This window comes from Theropithecus gelada, chromosome 4 (assembly GCF_003255815.1).
Source record: "Theropithecus gelada isolate Dixy chromosome 4, Tgel_1.0, whole genome shotgun sequence".
In the NCBI taxonomy this organism is placed as follows: domain Eukaryota; kingdom Metazoa; phylum Chordata; class Mammalia; order Primates; family Cercopithecidae; genus Theropithecus; species Theropithecus gelada.
Window position 1 is genome coordinate 64470224 of NC_037671.1, and position 13675 is coordinate 64483898.

Below are 13675 nucleotides of genomic sequence, written 5' to 3' on the forward strand. Positions count from 1 at the left end.
TTTAGCTCTTTAAGAAATCTTCATACTGTTTTCCATAGAGATGTACTAATTTATTTTTCTATCAACAGTGTGTAAGCATACCCTTCTCTCTGTATCCTTGTCAACATCTGTTGTTTCTTGACTTTTTAGTAATAGCCATTCTGATTGGTGTAAAATGGCATCTCACTGTGGTTTTAATGTATTTATCTGATGATTAAAGATGTTGAGCATTTTTTTATATATTTGTTGGCTGCTTGTATGTCTTCTTCAAATAAAAAAATATTTCTTCATGCCTTTTGCTGACTTTTAGTGGGGTTATTTGATTTTTTCCTTACTGAGGTGCTTGAGTTTCTTGTAGATTCTGGATATTAGCCTTTCGATGGATGGTTTCCTTGAAAATGTTTCTCCTATTCTATAGGTTGTCTGTTTATTCTGTTGACTTAAAATTATACTACAAGGTTACAGTAACCAAAACAGCATGGTATTGTTATAAAAAATAGACACATAAAATCATGAAACAGAATAGAGAACCACATACCTACAACAAATTGATCTTTGACAAAGTCAACAAAAATATACACTGGGGAAAGAACATCCTATTCAATAAATAGTGCTGGGAAAAATAAAGAATTACATGCAGAAGAATAAAACTAGACCCCTATCTCACCATATTCAAAAATAACTCAAGTTAGATTACAAACTTAAACATGAGACCTGTCATTACAAAAATCCTAGGGGAAAAAAAAAAAACAAAAAAAAAACTAGGAGAAATTCTTCCAGACACTGGCCTAGGCAAATAATTAATGACTAAGTTATCAAAAGGAAATGCAACAAAAACAAAAATAGACCAAAATTGAATATAATTAAAATGAAGGTTTCTGCACAGCAAGTTTCCTGGTTTTAAATGTCATGTCTCTGGCACTGGTTTCCAAATTTATATATTTAGCCCTGATAATTTCTCTAAAATGGAAACATACTTGATATCTACTTCAGTATCTCTACTTGGCTCTTATAGGTGTCTTGTCTAACACTTTCAAAACTGACATCTTGTTTTCCTCTTCTGACAACCAGGCCCTTTTTCCTACAGACTTTTCCATTTTGGAAATGGTATTAGAAAACTGTTTAGGTTTATTTCCCAACCTTTCAATTGAGCAAACAACCTTAGAGTTACCCTTGACTTATTTATGTTACTTCACATCTAATCTTTCAGCAAAAGATTGAATTATTCTTAGAAATATATTCCATATCTGATCCTTAATTACCATAATCACAAGTCATCTCGATGGCAGTGTCAGTTACCACCAACTCTGGGCTACATAGTCACAGTAGTTTTCTAAGTGGTCTCCTTTCCATTGAGAACATACACCAACACTCTATTCAATAAAATTGAGTCAGAGTGATCATTTAAAGCAGTATCTGCCTACTAGAATGTAAGTTTCTTATGAAAATAGTTTCTTGTCTCTTTAAATTTTTTGGTCTTTTTAATGGTTGCAGAAGAGTTTTACTTAGAGTAGGAAAGTTTCTGAAAAATATATAAATATTCTTTAAATTAAATAAATTAGTCATTTAATGTCACAGCCCAAGTCAAGACCTTCTATTTCAATCATAAAGATACAAAATAATTATTACATATAAATTACATAATGCATCAAATAAATTAGTTAGAAAATATTCTATACATAGCATAGTAAAATAATTTAGAAATACAAAAATGAGGTGGCGTGTCCAAGATGGCTGAATAGGAACAGCTCCAGCCTCCAGCTCCCAGCGTGAGTGACACAGAAGATGGGTGATTTCTGCATTTTCAACTGAGGTACCGGGTTCATCTCACTGGGGAGTGCCAGACAATCGGCGCTGGTCAGCTGGTGCAGCCCGACCAGGGAGCTGAAGCAGGGCAAGGCATCACCTCACCTGGGAAGTGCAAGGGGGAAGGGAATCCCTTTTCCTAGCCAAGGGAAACTGAGACACACAACACCTGGAAAATTGGGTAACTCCAACCCTAATACTGCGCTTTACAAAGGGTCTTAGCAAAGGGCACACCAGGAGATTATATCCCACACCTGGCCCGGAGGGTCCCACGACCATGGAGCCTCCCTCATTGCTAGCACAGCAGTCTGAGATCTAACTGCAAGGCAGCAGCGAGGCTGGGAGAGGGGCGCCCGCCATTGCTGAGGCTTAAGTAGGTAAACAAAGCTGCCATCCAAAGGAACGCAGCTGACAGGCCTTGCCATCTCTGTGAACTCCTAGATTTTGAAGACAAAATTTATTCTTTTACTCCTCTTAGCTTGAGTAAGGCTTTGGACAATTGATAAATGTTAGAAAAAACTGAAAAGGGAGATATCTGACTCCCAGCTAAAAAGGACATATGTGGACTTCGAAATTTAAGGTATTTGTAATTCAAGTTTATAATCATTTTCATCCAAATTACTATATAATGCAAGACTTTTTAGTAAACAACATATTTATTGGAAAAATTTCTTATTCCCAACTCATTTCTTACTATGTGAATAGGAGCATAAAGAAATACTTATCTACAAAATAGTAAGCTATTTATCACAAATTACTAGCCAGAAAACACTGCTTAGATTACATAATATTAATTCATTTGGATTTTGGATTGTGTGTCAGTTTCTAAAACAGACAGGCATAAAGGCAGTATAAAATGTTCAGCCACCACAATATAGACATTATTATTTGAAAACAACTCAACCTTTAATTTGGGGATATTTATTAATATCTAAGTATTTATTTTGATCATACAAAGAGTAAATATGTATTTCTCCATGTTAGGATACACTGCCATAATGTATTCCTTTTAAATAATCAAATATTGATGATATTTGATTAGATATTTAGTGGTACTTAATTAGACATAAATATTACTTGAAATTATACTGGGGGGCGCACCCAAGATGGCCGAATAGGAACAGCTCAGGCCTGCAGCTCCCAGCGTGAGCAACACAGAAGACGGGCGATTTCTGCATTTTCAACTGAGGTACCAGGTCCATCTCACTGGGGCGTGTCGGACAGTTGGTGCTGGTCCATGGGTGCAGCCCGACCAGCAAGAGCTGAAGCAGGGCGAGGCATCACCTCACCTGGGAAGCGCAAGGGGGAAGGGAATTCCTTTTCCTAGCCAAAGGAAATTGAGACACACAACACCTGGAAAATCAGGTAACTCCCACCCTAATACTGTGCTTTACCAAGAGTCTTAGCAAATGGCATACCAGGAGATTATATCCCACACCTGGCCCAGAGGGTCCCATGCCCACGGAGCCTCCCTCATTGCTAGCACAGCAGTCTGAGATCTGACTGCAAGGTGGCAGTGAAGCTGGGGGAGGGGTGCCCACCATTGCTGGGCTTAAGTAGGTAAACAAAGCCTCCAGAAAGCTCGAACTGGGTGGAACCCACCACAGCTCAAGGAGGCTGGCCTGCCTCTGTAGACTCCACCTCTGGGGACAGGGCATAGCTAAACAAAAAGCAGCAGAAACCTTGGCAGAGGTAAATGCCCCTGTCTGACAGCTTTGAAGAGAGCAGTGGATCTCCCAGCACGGAGGCTGAGATCTGAGAACGGACAGACTGCACGCTCAAGCGGGTCCCTGACCCCTGAGTAACCTGACTGGGAGACCTCCCCTACTAGGTGGAGACTGACACCTCACACCTCACACAGTGGGGTACACCCCTAAGACGAAGCTTCCAGAGCCAGAATCAGACAGCAACATTGGCTGCTCAGCAATATTCTATCTTCTGCAGCCTCCGCTGCTGATACCCAGGCAAAAAGGGTCTGGAGTGGACCTCAAGAAAACTCCAACTGACCTACAGCTGAGGGCCCTGACTGTTAGAAGGAAAACTAACAAACAGAAAGGATACCCACACCAAAACCCCATCAGTGCCTCACCATCATCAAAGACCAAAGGTAGATAAAACCACAAAGATGGGGAAAAAGCAGTGCAGAAAAACTGGAAATTCAAAAAATCAGAGCGCATTTCCCCCTCCAAAGGAACGCAGCTCATCGCCAGCAACAGAACAAAGCAGGACGGAGAATGACTTCGACGAATTGAGAGAAGAAGGCTTCAGTCGATCAAACTTCTCAGAGCTAAAGGAGGAACTACGTAACCAGTGCAAATAAACTAAAAACCTTGAAAAAAGAATGGATGAATGGATAACTAGAGTAATCAATGCAGAGAAGACCTTAAAAGAACTGATAGAGATGAAAACCATAACATTAACACGAGAACTACGTGACAAGTGCACAAGCTTCTGTAGCCAACTCAATTAACTGGAAGAAAGAGTATCAGCGATTGAAGATCAAATGAATGAAATGAAGCAAGAAGAGAAGCGTGGAGAAAAAAGAGTATAAAGAAATACAAAAATGAATAAAACACATTCTTCTTGAATATCTTACAGTAGAGTAGGTTTTTCTAGTAATTCAAAATCATTTTCATAAAGTAGTCACCAATATTACAAAAATATTTGATTTTCTTTTAATAGATAACTAATAATTTAGTGCACAATAAAACTACTTGTATGGCTAAAGATTAACCATTTACAATATGTGAGTAATCTAACTTAGTGGTTTGTAAAGAATTTCAGCATATTTACATGGAAAGTTTTCAGTTATAAATAACATAATCCTAACTCAAACAGACTAAACCAATGCAGGGAATTATTGGCTCATATTGTTAAACTGTCTATAGGCAGTTCTTTCTTCATAAAGAAATTGATCATTGTTCTGGCTCTGTTTTTAATCCTTTCAGATGTATATCTGTTTTGGCTTTGTCTCCTTGCTGAACTTCATGGTTGCAAAATGACCTCCAGTTGCACAATTACATGCTGCAATACAGTTTCTTAGTGTCACTGTAGAGTGTGACTTTCATTTCCCTTTAAAACCTCTAGTAGGAGTTTCATTGTTAATCTTAAGTGCAGACTTTCTTCCAAATGGTTAAAGTATCAACTTGCAAAAGTGCCAAATATACCTTGAAAAAATTTACCTTCTAGGGCCAAACAAGCAAGTAGGGGGTGAAAAAGTTATCTCACTTTTGTAGACGGAGAGCAGAGTTAGAGGAATTATCTAGGAATTCCTAGTATTTGGATGGCTAAACCACCACCCAAATACTGGTCAAGTATCCTTTTTTAAATATTTGTTGCATTTTTTGTAATTCTTGTATTTCACAAACTCCATATTATTTTCAAATTATTATCCAAAGTATTACATAAACAATCAAATCATTCTTCTGTAATTTAAGAGAGTCGCCAAAATTGTATTCAATCTGTCTGATACCTCCAAGACATCAATTATTCCTTTTCCTTTCCTATCAGGCTCTACTTGTGTGCTACCTGCTCCCAGCTTTGTCACTTTTGATACTTTACAACTCTTTCTGCTCATAATAATAACATTTTTATGCTAACTTCCCATAGACACCTAAAGCTTTCAGTCTTCTAGGTGGTAAGGAATTTTCTGATTTTTAACTACAGGAGAAAATTAATTTCTTTCTAACTGTATTGCTTTAAGTTACTAGGTACCAAATAAAAATTTCCATAACCAATGTTTCACTGTCTTTCTCAAGGAGGTAATTCTGCTTCAGTTTCTCTCTCATCTACCCATATAAATTTAGATCAATAGCATATATTCAGGTAGGAAACTAGTATCATCATAATCACTCTATTCTTCTCCTTTCCACATTTGACTCCTTTTCACCTTAACACATATTTTTTCTCCCAAATTCAGAAGAGCAAAACTTCAGTAGAAAAGAATAGTTAAACTAGGTGGAAGGTATAAGACAATTTCCCACATTGATGCCTTTTAAGGCCAAGCTCATCTTGACTAACAGTTCTCAAAGTATGGCGTCTCTAGATCAGGAGCATCCGCATCACTTACGACTTTGTTGGAAAGGTACATTTGCAATCCTCATTCCAGACCTATTAAATTATAAACACTAGAGACAAGGAACAACCATTGGTACTTTAGCTCTTCAAGAAGTTCTAATTTCAAAGTGTTAGAGTCACTGATCTCAGAAAACATACCTCATAAGTTAGTAACACACAGATAAATCCTTAACATAAAAGCATTGAAGTCAAGTCGTTTTCATTTATTATTATATTCACTAATATTCTTTGACTCATATGAGAACAGAAAAATAGATTTCAGGATTAATTTCCTGTCATTATTTTTCAACTTCACATTTAATTAATATTTATTATATCTCAATTATTTCACCTGAGCCAGAGTTAGCAATTTTCTTTCTAATCAGTCAGTTTTATGTTTGTGGAGGAAATGTGTCTGTTTTTTTTTTTTTTTTTTAAGTTGATCATTTTTCTAAGTACATTCACTAACATACTACCATATTAAGGCATAGAAATAGAATTGTAAATTAAAAGTAAATGTTTCTAAAGGGATAGCATTTAGGCTTACTGATGAATTAATACACGATTGAAGGTATGCAAAAATTTGACCGAATGGGTTAGAATTTTCAGTATCTTGATATAATGATGAAGTTTATTGTCACTTCTTTTGAAAAAGTCACATTTCAAAAGGTTAATAAAAAAAAAATCTTTAAATTTGGATTCCTTTGAAATAGATTAAAGTATTGTACAGTGTGAAGTGGATGCATATTCTAAGTTTCTTTTCAGTGTGTTCCAAGGCTATTCTGTACCCTACATGTTAATTTTCTGCTTTTATGAATTATTCTAAAATTTTGAGGCTACTTACTGCTTTTCAATAATGCCCAACAGAATTTACTTTAAGCAGCCAGATAAAAGTCAAGCAAGTGTGAAGAGTACAAATTGTATTTCTTAATGATGTGAGAAAATGTCTATAAAGCTATTTAAAATTGACTAAATTATATGCCCAGATATTTAGGTCACTTCTGCCATTTATAAATGAGTAATCTGTGGCAAATTATTACTTAAAGATATAATGAATTCCTAAAAGTCTGCCTAAAGACCCTAACTAATATCTATCTGCTGAGGTCTGTGAAATACAGGAAGAAATAGTTATTCTATTATTTTAAAATATTTCAACACTATGTGTATAATAGAAATAATACTATGGAGACATACATCTCTCTTTTCTTTCTAGACCTTCAATTATTATTTGGTTATATTAAAACCTCCATTATGAAACAAAGTATTTGTTTTATAACCATACACCTAAATTATGCTTGATAATTTCTCAAATATTTATTTTAAATTAATACCATAACAATTAACCCAAAACATGGAACAAAATTTTACTTTAAATTAAAATAGAATATTATATGTAATTAAGTAAAAGTTAGGGTTAAAACCAGAACATCATTATATTTTTATTCACATGACTTAAAAATCCATATATTTTATATTAAAAATAAACAGAAAATTAATTATACCTGCAACGATAATCTTTCTCACATTTCTTAAATGTAGCATTATTCTTCAAAGGAAATGACTCACATGATGTTTGAATGCTCTTACAAAGCAAATCTGTAAATATTGGTGAACAGATGCACATAGCATCCTACGAAAGATTAAAAAACATTTTTACAAAGTAGTTTGGATATTTTAAAGGTAATGAATGGGTTCTTACCTGGAAAAGGGCTAAAACTATTTTCATGAACTTGGAGTAGAAATTATCTGTCAACATTGTGGCAGATTCTATTTTCCAAAATGTCACAACACCTTCTCCCATCTCACACAGTCTTCCTGCTATGTGAAATCAAAACTCCTCTATTATGAGTCAGGGTCTACATTCCCTTCCTCTTGAATGTAAGCAGGACTGTGACCATGGATAAAAGGATGCTTTAAACGCCATATAGATTCTATCTAATTATCTTAGGGTTCTTGCTCTTTGAACCCAGCCACCATGCTCTCAGGAAGTGCAGGCCACACGGAGAAATCATGTTTAGGGTTGTGGCTAATAGGCCCAGTTGTGGGCCAAGCTAACAGCCAACATTAACTACCAAACATGTGAATAAGAGAACTTTCAAGATGAAGTCCAAGTCTAGACACTTTCTGATGGCAACCTCAGAGGGACTCTAAAAAACATCTTAGCTGGGACAAGTCAGTTCACAGTATCATAAGAGATAATAATAAAATAATTATTTTAAGCCACCGAGTTTTGGGTTGACTATGCATAGAAAATAAACCATTGGCACCTGAAACAAGTCCATGCATCCATGGGCAGGTAAAATGAAACAAAATTAAATTTGCTGGGCAAAAGTTAATTTCACCTGCATTCAAGATACACTCTAGTCATCATATTTCTTCCTCTTGCTGCCCTCCTTATTTTTCCTCTCTTTTTTCTTTATTATCATTATCATCAACATCATCATCATTACCATCATTTTCATTATCATATTTATCTGAACAACAAGATTTATTAAGTGATTCCAAGGTGAAAAGCCCAGATACTTAAAATTGATGATTTTGCTTTTTTCTGATGGAATCTAATAAAAATTTATTTAATTTAACTCAAAACTAACATTGAAAGAGGTATATAGCTTGCCCAAGCTCATACATGGCAGCAATACAAATGATAAAATGTGCAATATTCCAAGTAATTTATCTACAAAATAATTCTTCTCAATGTAATAATGAATAATAGAGAAGGAAAATAGAATTAAAGTACTTCTATGAATTAATAGTTAAGCACACATCCGTTAAAAGTCACGTCTTAAGATTCTTTTAACTAGTAAAGTTAAAGAATGTGTTCAATTGTTCATTATTTTCAAGTTTAAAAGCAAAACATTTTAAATGATACTATTAATAGTTCTTCATAGATTATTGTACTAGTTTTTTATTTATATAACAACTTTTTATTTATATAGCAAATTATTACAAACTTAGTAGCTTAAAGCAACAAAAACAACAACAAAAAATCATTTTCTTAGAGTTCCAGAGGTCATAAGTCTGAAAAGTTTCAGAAGGCTAAAACCAAGATGTCTGCTGTGTCCCTTCTGTAGGCTCTACAGGAAAATGTTTCCCTCACTTTTCCAGCTTATTCTAGAAGCTGCATCCATTTTTTTTTTTTTTTTTTTTTTTATGGTCCCTTCCTCCATGTTTAAAACCAACCTCATTACATCATCGAATCTCCCTTTGACTCTGATTCTTCCATCTCTCTCCTCTATTTTAAAGGACCCTTGTGATTACACTGGATCCACCCAAATAATCCAGGATAACATCAGCTGATTAGCAGCCTTTATTCCATCTGCAATCTTAATTTCCTCTTGCTGGGTAACATAGCACAGGCACATATTCCCAGGATTAGTGCATAGACATGTTTATTCATTTTATTTTTATTTTATTTTTTGGTGCAGGATGAGGGGCATAGTCTGCCTACTAAAATAATAGTTTCCTTGATTTTTAGAAGAAGCATATATTATTGCTCTTTGCCCCTGTATCTCCAAATATTTGGGTCTAGTATGCTGTACATTGGTAACAAATCTTTGCGCATGGTAGAAGTAATTTCAGGTGGAGTAAAAAATGTTCTTCTATAAGCTTTTATCTGTATATTATGTTCTATATAATTTAACTAATTCTTCTCAGCAAAAGTCCAGCAATTTTTTTTTTATAAAATAGACAGTTCTCCAGGGGAAAAAAATTCTTTTCAGAGTGTTAGTAACAAAACGTTCAGGAGGTTGGAAAAATAAACTCTTAAATTTCTTTACAGAGTTAATGATAAATATGAGTCTAAATTGAAAGACAGTAATTTGTGAGAACTGCTAACAAAATATTTCCTACTCTTATTTATTCAAATGTTAAATTGAAAAGTTAAAGTATAACAATATTGAATAACTAAAAGATGAACAAAATGCAGTAAGTAAAAATAAAGAGTATACAAATTTATATTCTTTTAAAAGGCAGAATACAGATGGAAGAGCAAATTTTTTCCTATATCAATAGGAAAAACTAAAATAAGTAGATTATTCTTGCTTTTCTGAGTTTAACAATTAAACTACCTTATTGAGAATTCTAATTATTTATTCTTTTCAAATTGCTTGGTAATAGTAAAAAAAATTTGAAACCACTCACTTGTATGTTAGATTGAGACTTACATTTGATATTTTGATGCCGTCGGTACCATTCTCACACAGTATTAATGAACACTCACTGACATCAGTTTCACCATTTTGGCTGGAAGATCCTTTTGGGCATTCATAAGTGTAAGCAGAGCTGCTATTTGGGCAAATTCCTCTTTTCCAACAGAGCAGCGAAACACAAGGTTTTGTTGACACCTCACAGAATGGACCTTAAAAAATCACACACAAGAAAGACATAAAAGAAAAGGAAGGAAGGAAAGAAGAAATGAACATAGGTATGTAGCAAAACATTCTAGAAAATTTCTCTAGAGTTCATGAAATATTTTTCTTTAACAAATTTATTGCAGTGTAAGTTATATATTATAAAATTCATTCACTGCAATTCTACAATTCAATAAATTTTGCAAATGTATAGAGCTACTCAGGCATCATCAGAATGCAGTTTTAGCAAAATTCCATTACCCAGAGAAGAGCTCTGTTGTTGTCAATCTTTGTACCCAAACCCACTTCCAGGCATTTCATTAGAAAGGTATGATGGAGTATGTGGTCTTTTGTGATTGACTTCTTTTGCATAGCATTTTTTTAAAAAGAATTTTCATATTGTATCATGTATGAGTAGTTGGTACTTTATATTGCGAAAGAATAATTCACAATATACACAACATTTTGTTAATCCATTCATCCTTCAGTGGACATCTGTTTTCAATTTTTGGTTCCTATGAATCATGAATTCATATACAATTATTTGAGGGAATAGATATTTTCATATTTCTTGAAAAGATTCCCAGGAGTGGAATTGCTGGATTTTATGGAATATTCATGTTTAACATTTTAGGAAACTGCTAACCTGTTTTCCAAACTAGCTGTGCCATATTAACATTCTCATCAGCAATGTGTCAGATTTATGTTTCTCCACATTCTTGCCAAGATTTGATATTGTCCGTTTTCTTTATTGTAGTCATTCTAGTGAATGTACAATTGTATCTCACTGTGGCTTAAATTTGCATCCACTAATGACTAATTATTTTGAGCATCTTCTGGTATGTGTATTAATCATGTGTGTATCTTCAAAAATGACATGTCTATTTAAATCTATTAACTATTTTTAAATTGAGCTATCAGCTTTCTTATGATTGAGAACATTCTTTGAGTGGGTTCTTTGTATATACTGAATAAAAGTCCTTTATGATATACGTAACTCGAAAGTATTTTCTCCTTGCCTTGGCTTTCCATTTTCTCACTTGTTGACATTTGGATAGCGAAAGTTTTTATTGAATGAAACCCAATTTTATTAACTTTTCCTTTATTTAATTAAGTCCATTTTGTCAATTTTATATCATATCTTTTGGTGTCATATAATTGGTGTCTAATAATATTTTGCCTAACCCAAGGTCATGAAGACATTTTAATATATTTTATAATTTCAGCTCCTCTGTTTAGATTCCTAATCCATTTGATTTATTTTTTATATGGTGTGGGATAATTATTTAGATTATGTGGTTCACATATACACATAGAATTGTTATGACACTTTTTTCTTTTAAGACTGTCCTTTCCTCATTTGTTTGTTTGTTTAGCGACTGTTAAAACTGACCTGTGATAAATATGAAAGTTGATTTCTGGCATATCAATTATTTTTTCCTGATTTATATGCCTTTTTATGTGCAATAACCCACTGACCAGAAAAATACATAATGCATATAGCTATATGGTAGGTTTTGAAATTGGGTAGTCATTCAACCTTTCCTTCTTTTTTTCCAAAAATCATTTTAGCTATGCTATGGATTCTTTTTGTAGCTTCCTATAAATTTTTCTATGAGCTTGTCAATTTCTACACAAAGCCTGCTGGAATATTATTAGGAATTTTATTAAATCAATAGATAAAATTGGGAAAAATTTCCATCCAGACAAGATTGAATTCCAATCAATGAATATGCAATGTATCTCCATCTTTTTTACTATTCTTGCAATTTTCTCAACATTGTTGCATAGCTTTAAGTTAAAGTCTTGCATTTATTTGTTAAATTCATATCTAAGCCTTTTGATGGTCTTGTAACTAGCATTGCTTTCTTAATTTTATTTTTGAATTTTATTTTTATTTATTTATTTTTTTCAGTCAGAGTCTCACTGTGTTACCCAGGCTGGAGTGCAGTGGCGCGATCTCAGCTCACCACAACCTCAGCCACCTGCATTCAAGTGATTCTCCTGCCTCAGCCTCCCAAGTAGCTGGGACCACAGGCATGCACCACCATGCCTGGCTAATTTTTGTATTTTTAGTAGAGATGGGGTTTCACTATGTTGGCCAGGCTGGTCTCGACCTCCTGACCTTGTGATCTGCCCGCCTCGGCCTCCCAAAGTGCTGGGATTACAGGTGTGAGCCACCACACCCAGCCTTGAAATATTGTTTTTAATATATAGAGAAAGGCAAATGACTTGTGTATATTAGGTTGTAATCTGAAAACTTTATAAACCCGGTTACTAGGGGGATTCCTTAGGATTTTCTACATATTAGATTATGTAATTTGTGAATAAAGACAGTTTTACTGCTTTCCTTTCAACCAATATGTCCGTGTATGTGTGTGTGTGTGTGTATGTGTGTGTGTGTGTCTAACAAATAGCCTGGAACCTCCCATGTTTCAGTGTTAAATAGAAATGGTGAAAGTAGATATCATTGTCTTATTTCCTAATTCTTCGGAGAAAGAGAAAAGCTGTCATCCTGACACCTTTAGGATGATGTTCCCTAGACATTTGTCATAGACGCTTTTCATCAGGCTGAAAGATTGTTTTTCTATTTCTAATTTGTTGAGAGTTTTTATAATGACCGGGTGTTAGATTTTGTGATATGCTTTTCCTGCAACTATTGTGATGATTATGTAGGCTTTGTCCTTTATTATATTAATATGGTATATTACATTAATTGACTTTCAGATATCAAAATTATCTTCAATCCCGGGAAAAAATTGTACTTTATCAGGATAGAAAAATATTTTTATATGTGATTGGATTCAATTTTCTCATATTTCGGCTGATATTTTCTATCTTTATTCATAAGCGATATTGGTCTTTAGTTTTCTTGTGGCAGCTTTGTCTTTGGTTTTGGTATGAGGGTAATACTGGCCTGATAGCATGACTTCAGAAGTGTTCCTTTCTCTTCTCTTTTTCCTTTTCTCTTCTTTTAAGAGATTAGTGCCAGTTGGTGAGAATTGGTACTAATCTCTTAAATATCTGGCAGGCCTATATGAATTTTCCATTTCTCCTTGAGGCATTTTTAGTAATTTACATATATTTAAGAATTTATTTATTTCATCTAAGTCGTCACATTTGTTGGCCTAATGTTGTTCACGTTATCTCCTTATAATCTTTTAAATTTTGAGTGGTCATTAATGAGTCCTCACTTTCAATGCTTGTTTTATTTACTTGTGTCTTTCCTTGTATTTTTTCCTTGTTCATTCCGACTAAAGATTTGTCCATTTTGTTTTCCTCAAAAATCAATTTTTTGTTTCATTGATTTTCTCTAAGAAGTTTTAATGATTTCTGTACAAATCTGACTGTTCTCTTTCGTTTGTATGCTTTTCATTTAGTGTGTTCTTTTTTCCATTGATTTAAGGCTGAAGCTTAAAATATTGATTTGAGAGTTCTTTTTCTGGTGTAGAAACTTGGGACTATAAGCACTGTTATAAGTG

The 13675-nt window shown here is 34.1% G+C and overlaps 1 protein-coding gene across 1 annotated transcript in view; it reads right to left on the bottom strand.

Moving 5' to 3' along the window:
* Positions 1–13675, bottom strand: part of EYS (eyes shut homolog (Drosophila)) — a 2114515-nt gene that overhangs the window by 1789377 nt on the left and 311463 nt on the right. Inside the window, exons 6-7 of the mRNA XM_025382342.1 lie at positions 10008–10201; positions 7344–7471 (exon numbers count right to left, since the gene is read on the bottom strand). Coding sequence (XP_025238127.1) covers positions 7344–7471; positions 10008–10201 — 322 coding nt within the window. The remainder of the gene's footprint in view (positions 1–7343; positions 7472–10007; positions 10202–13675) is intronic.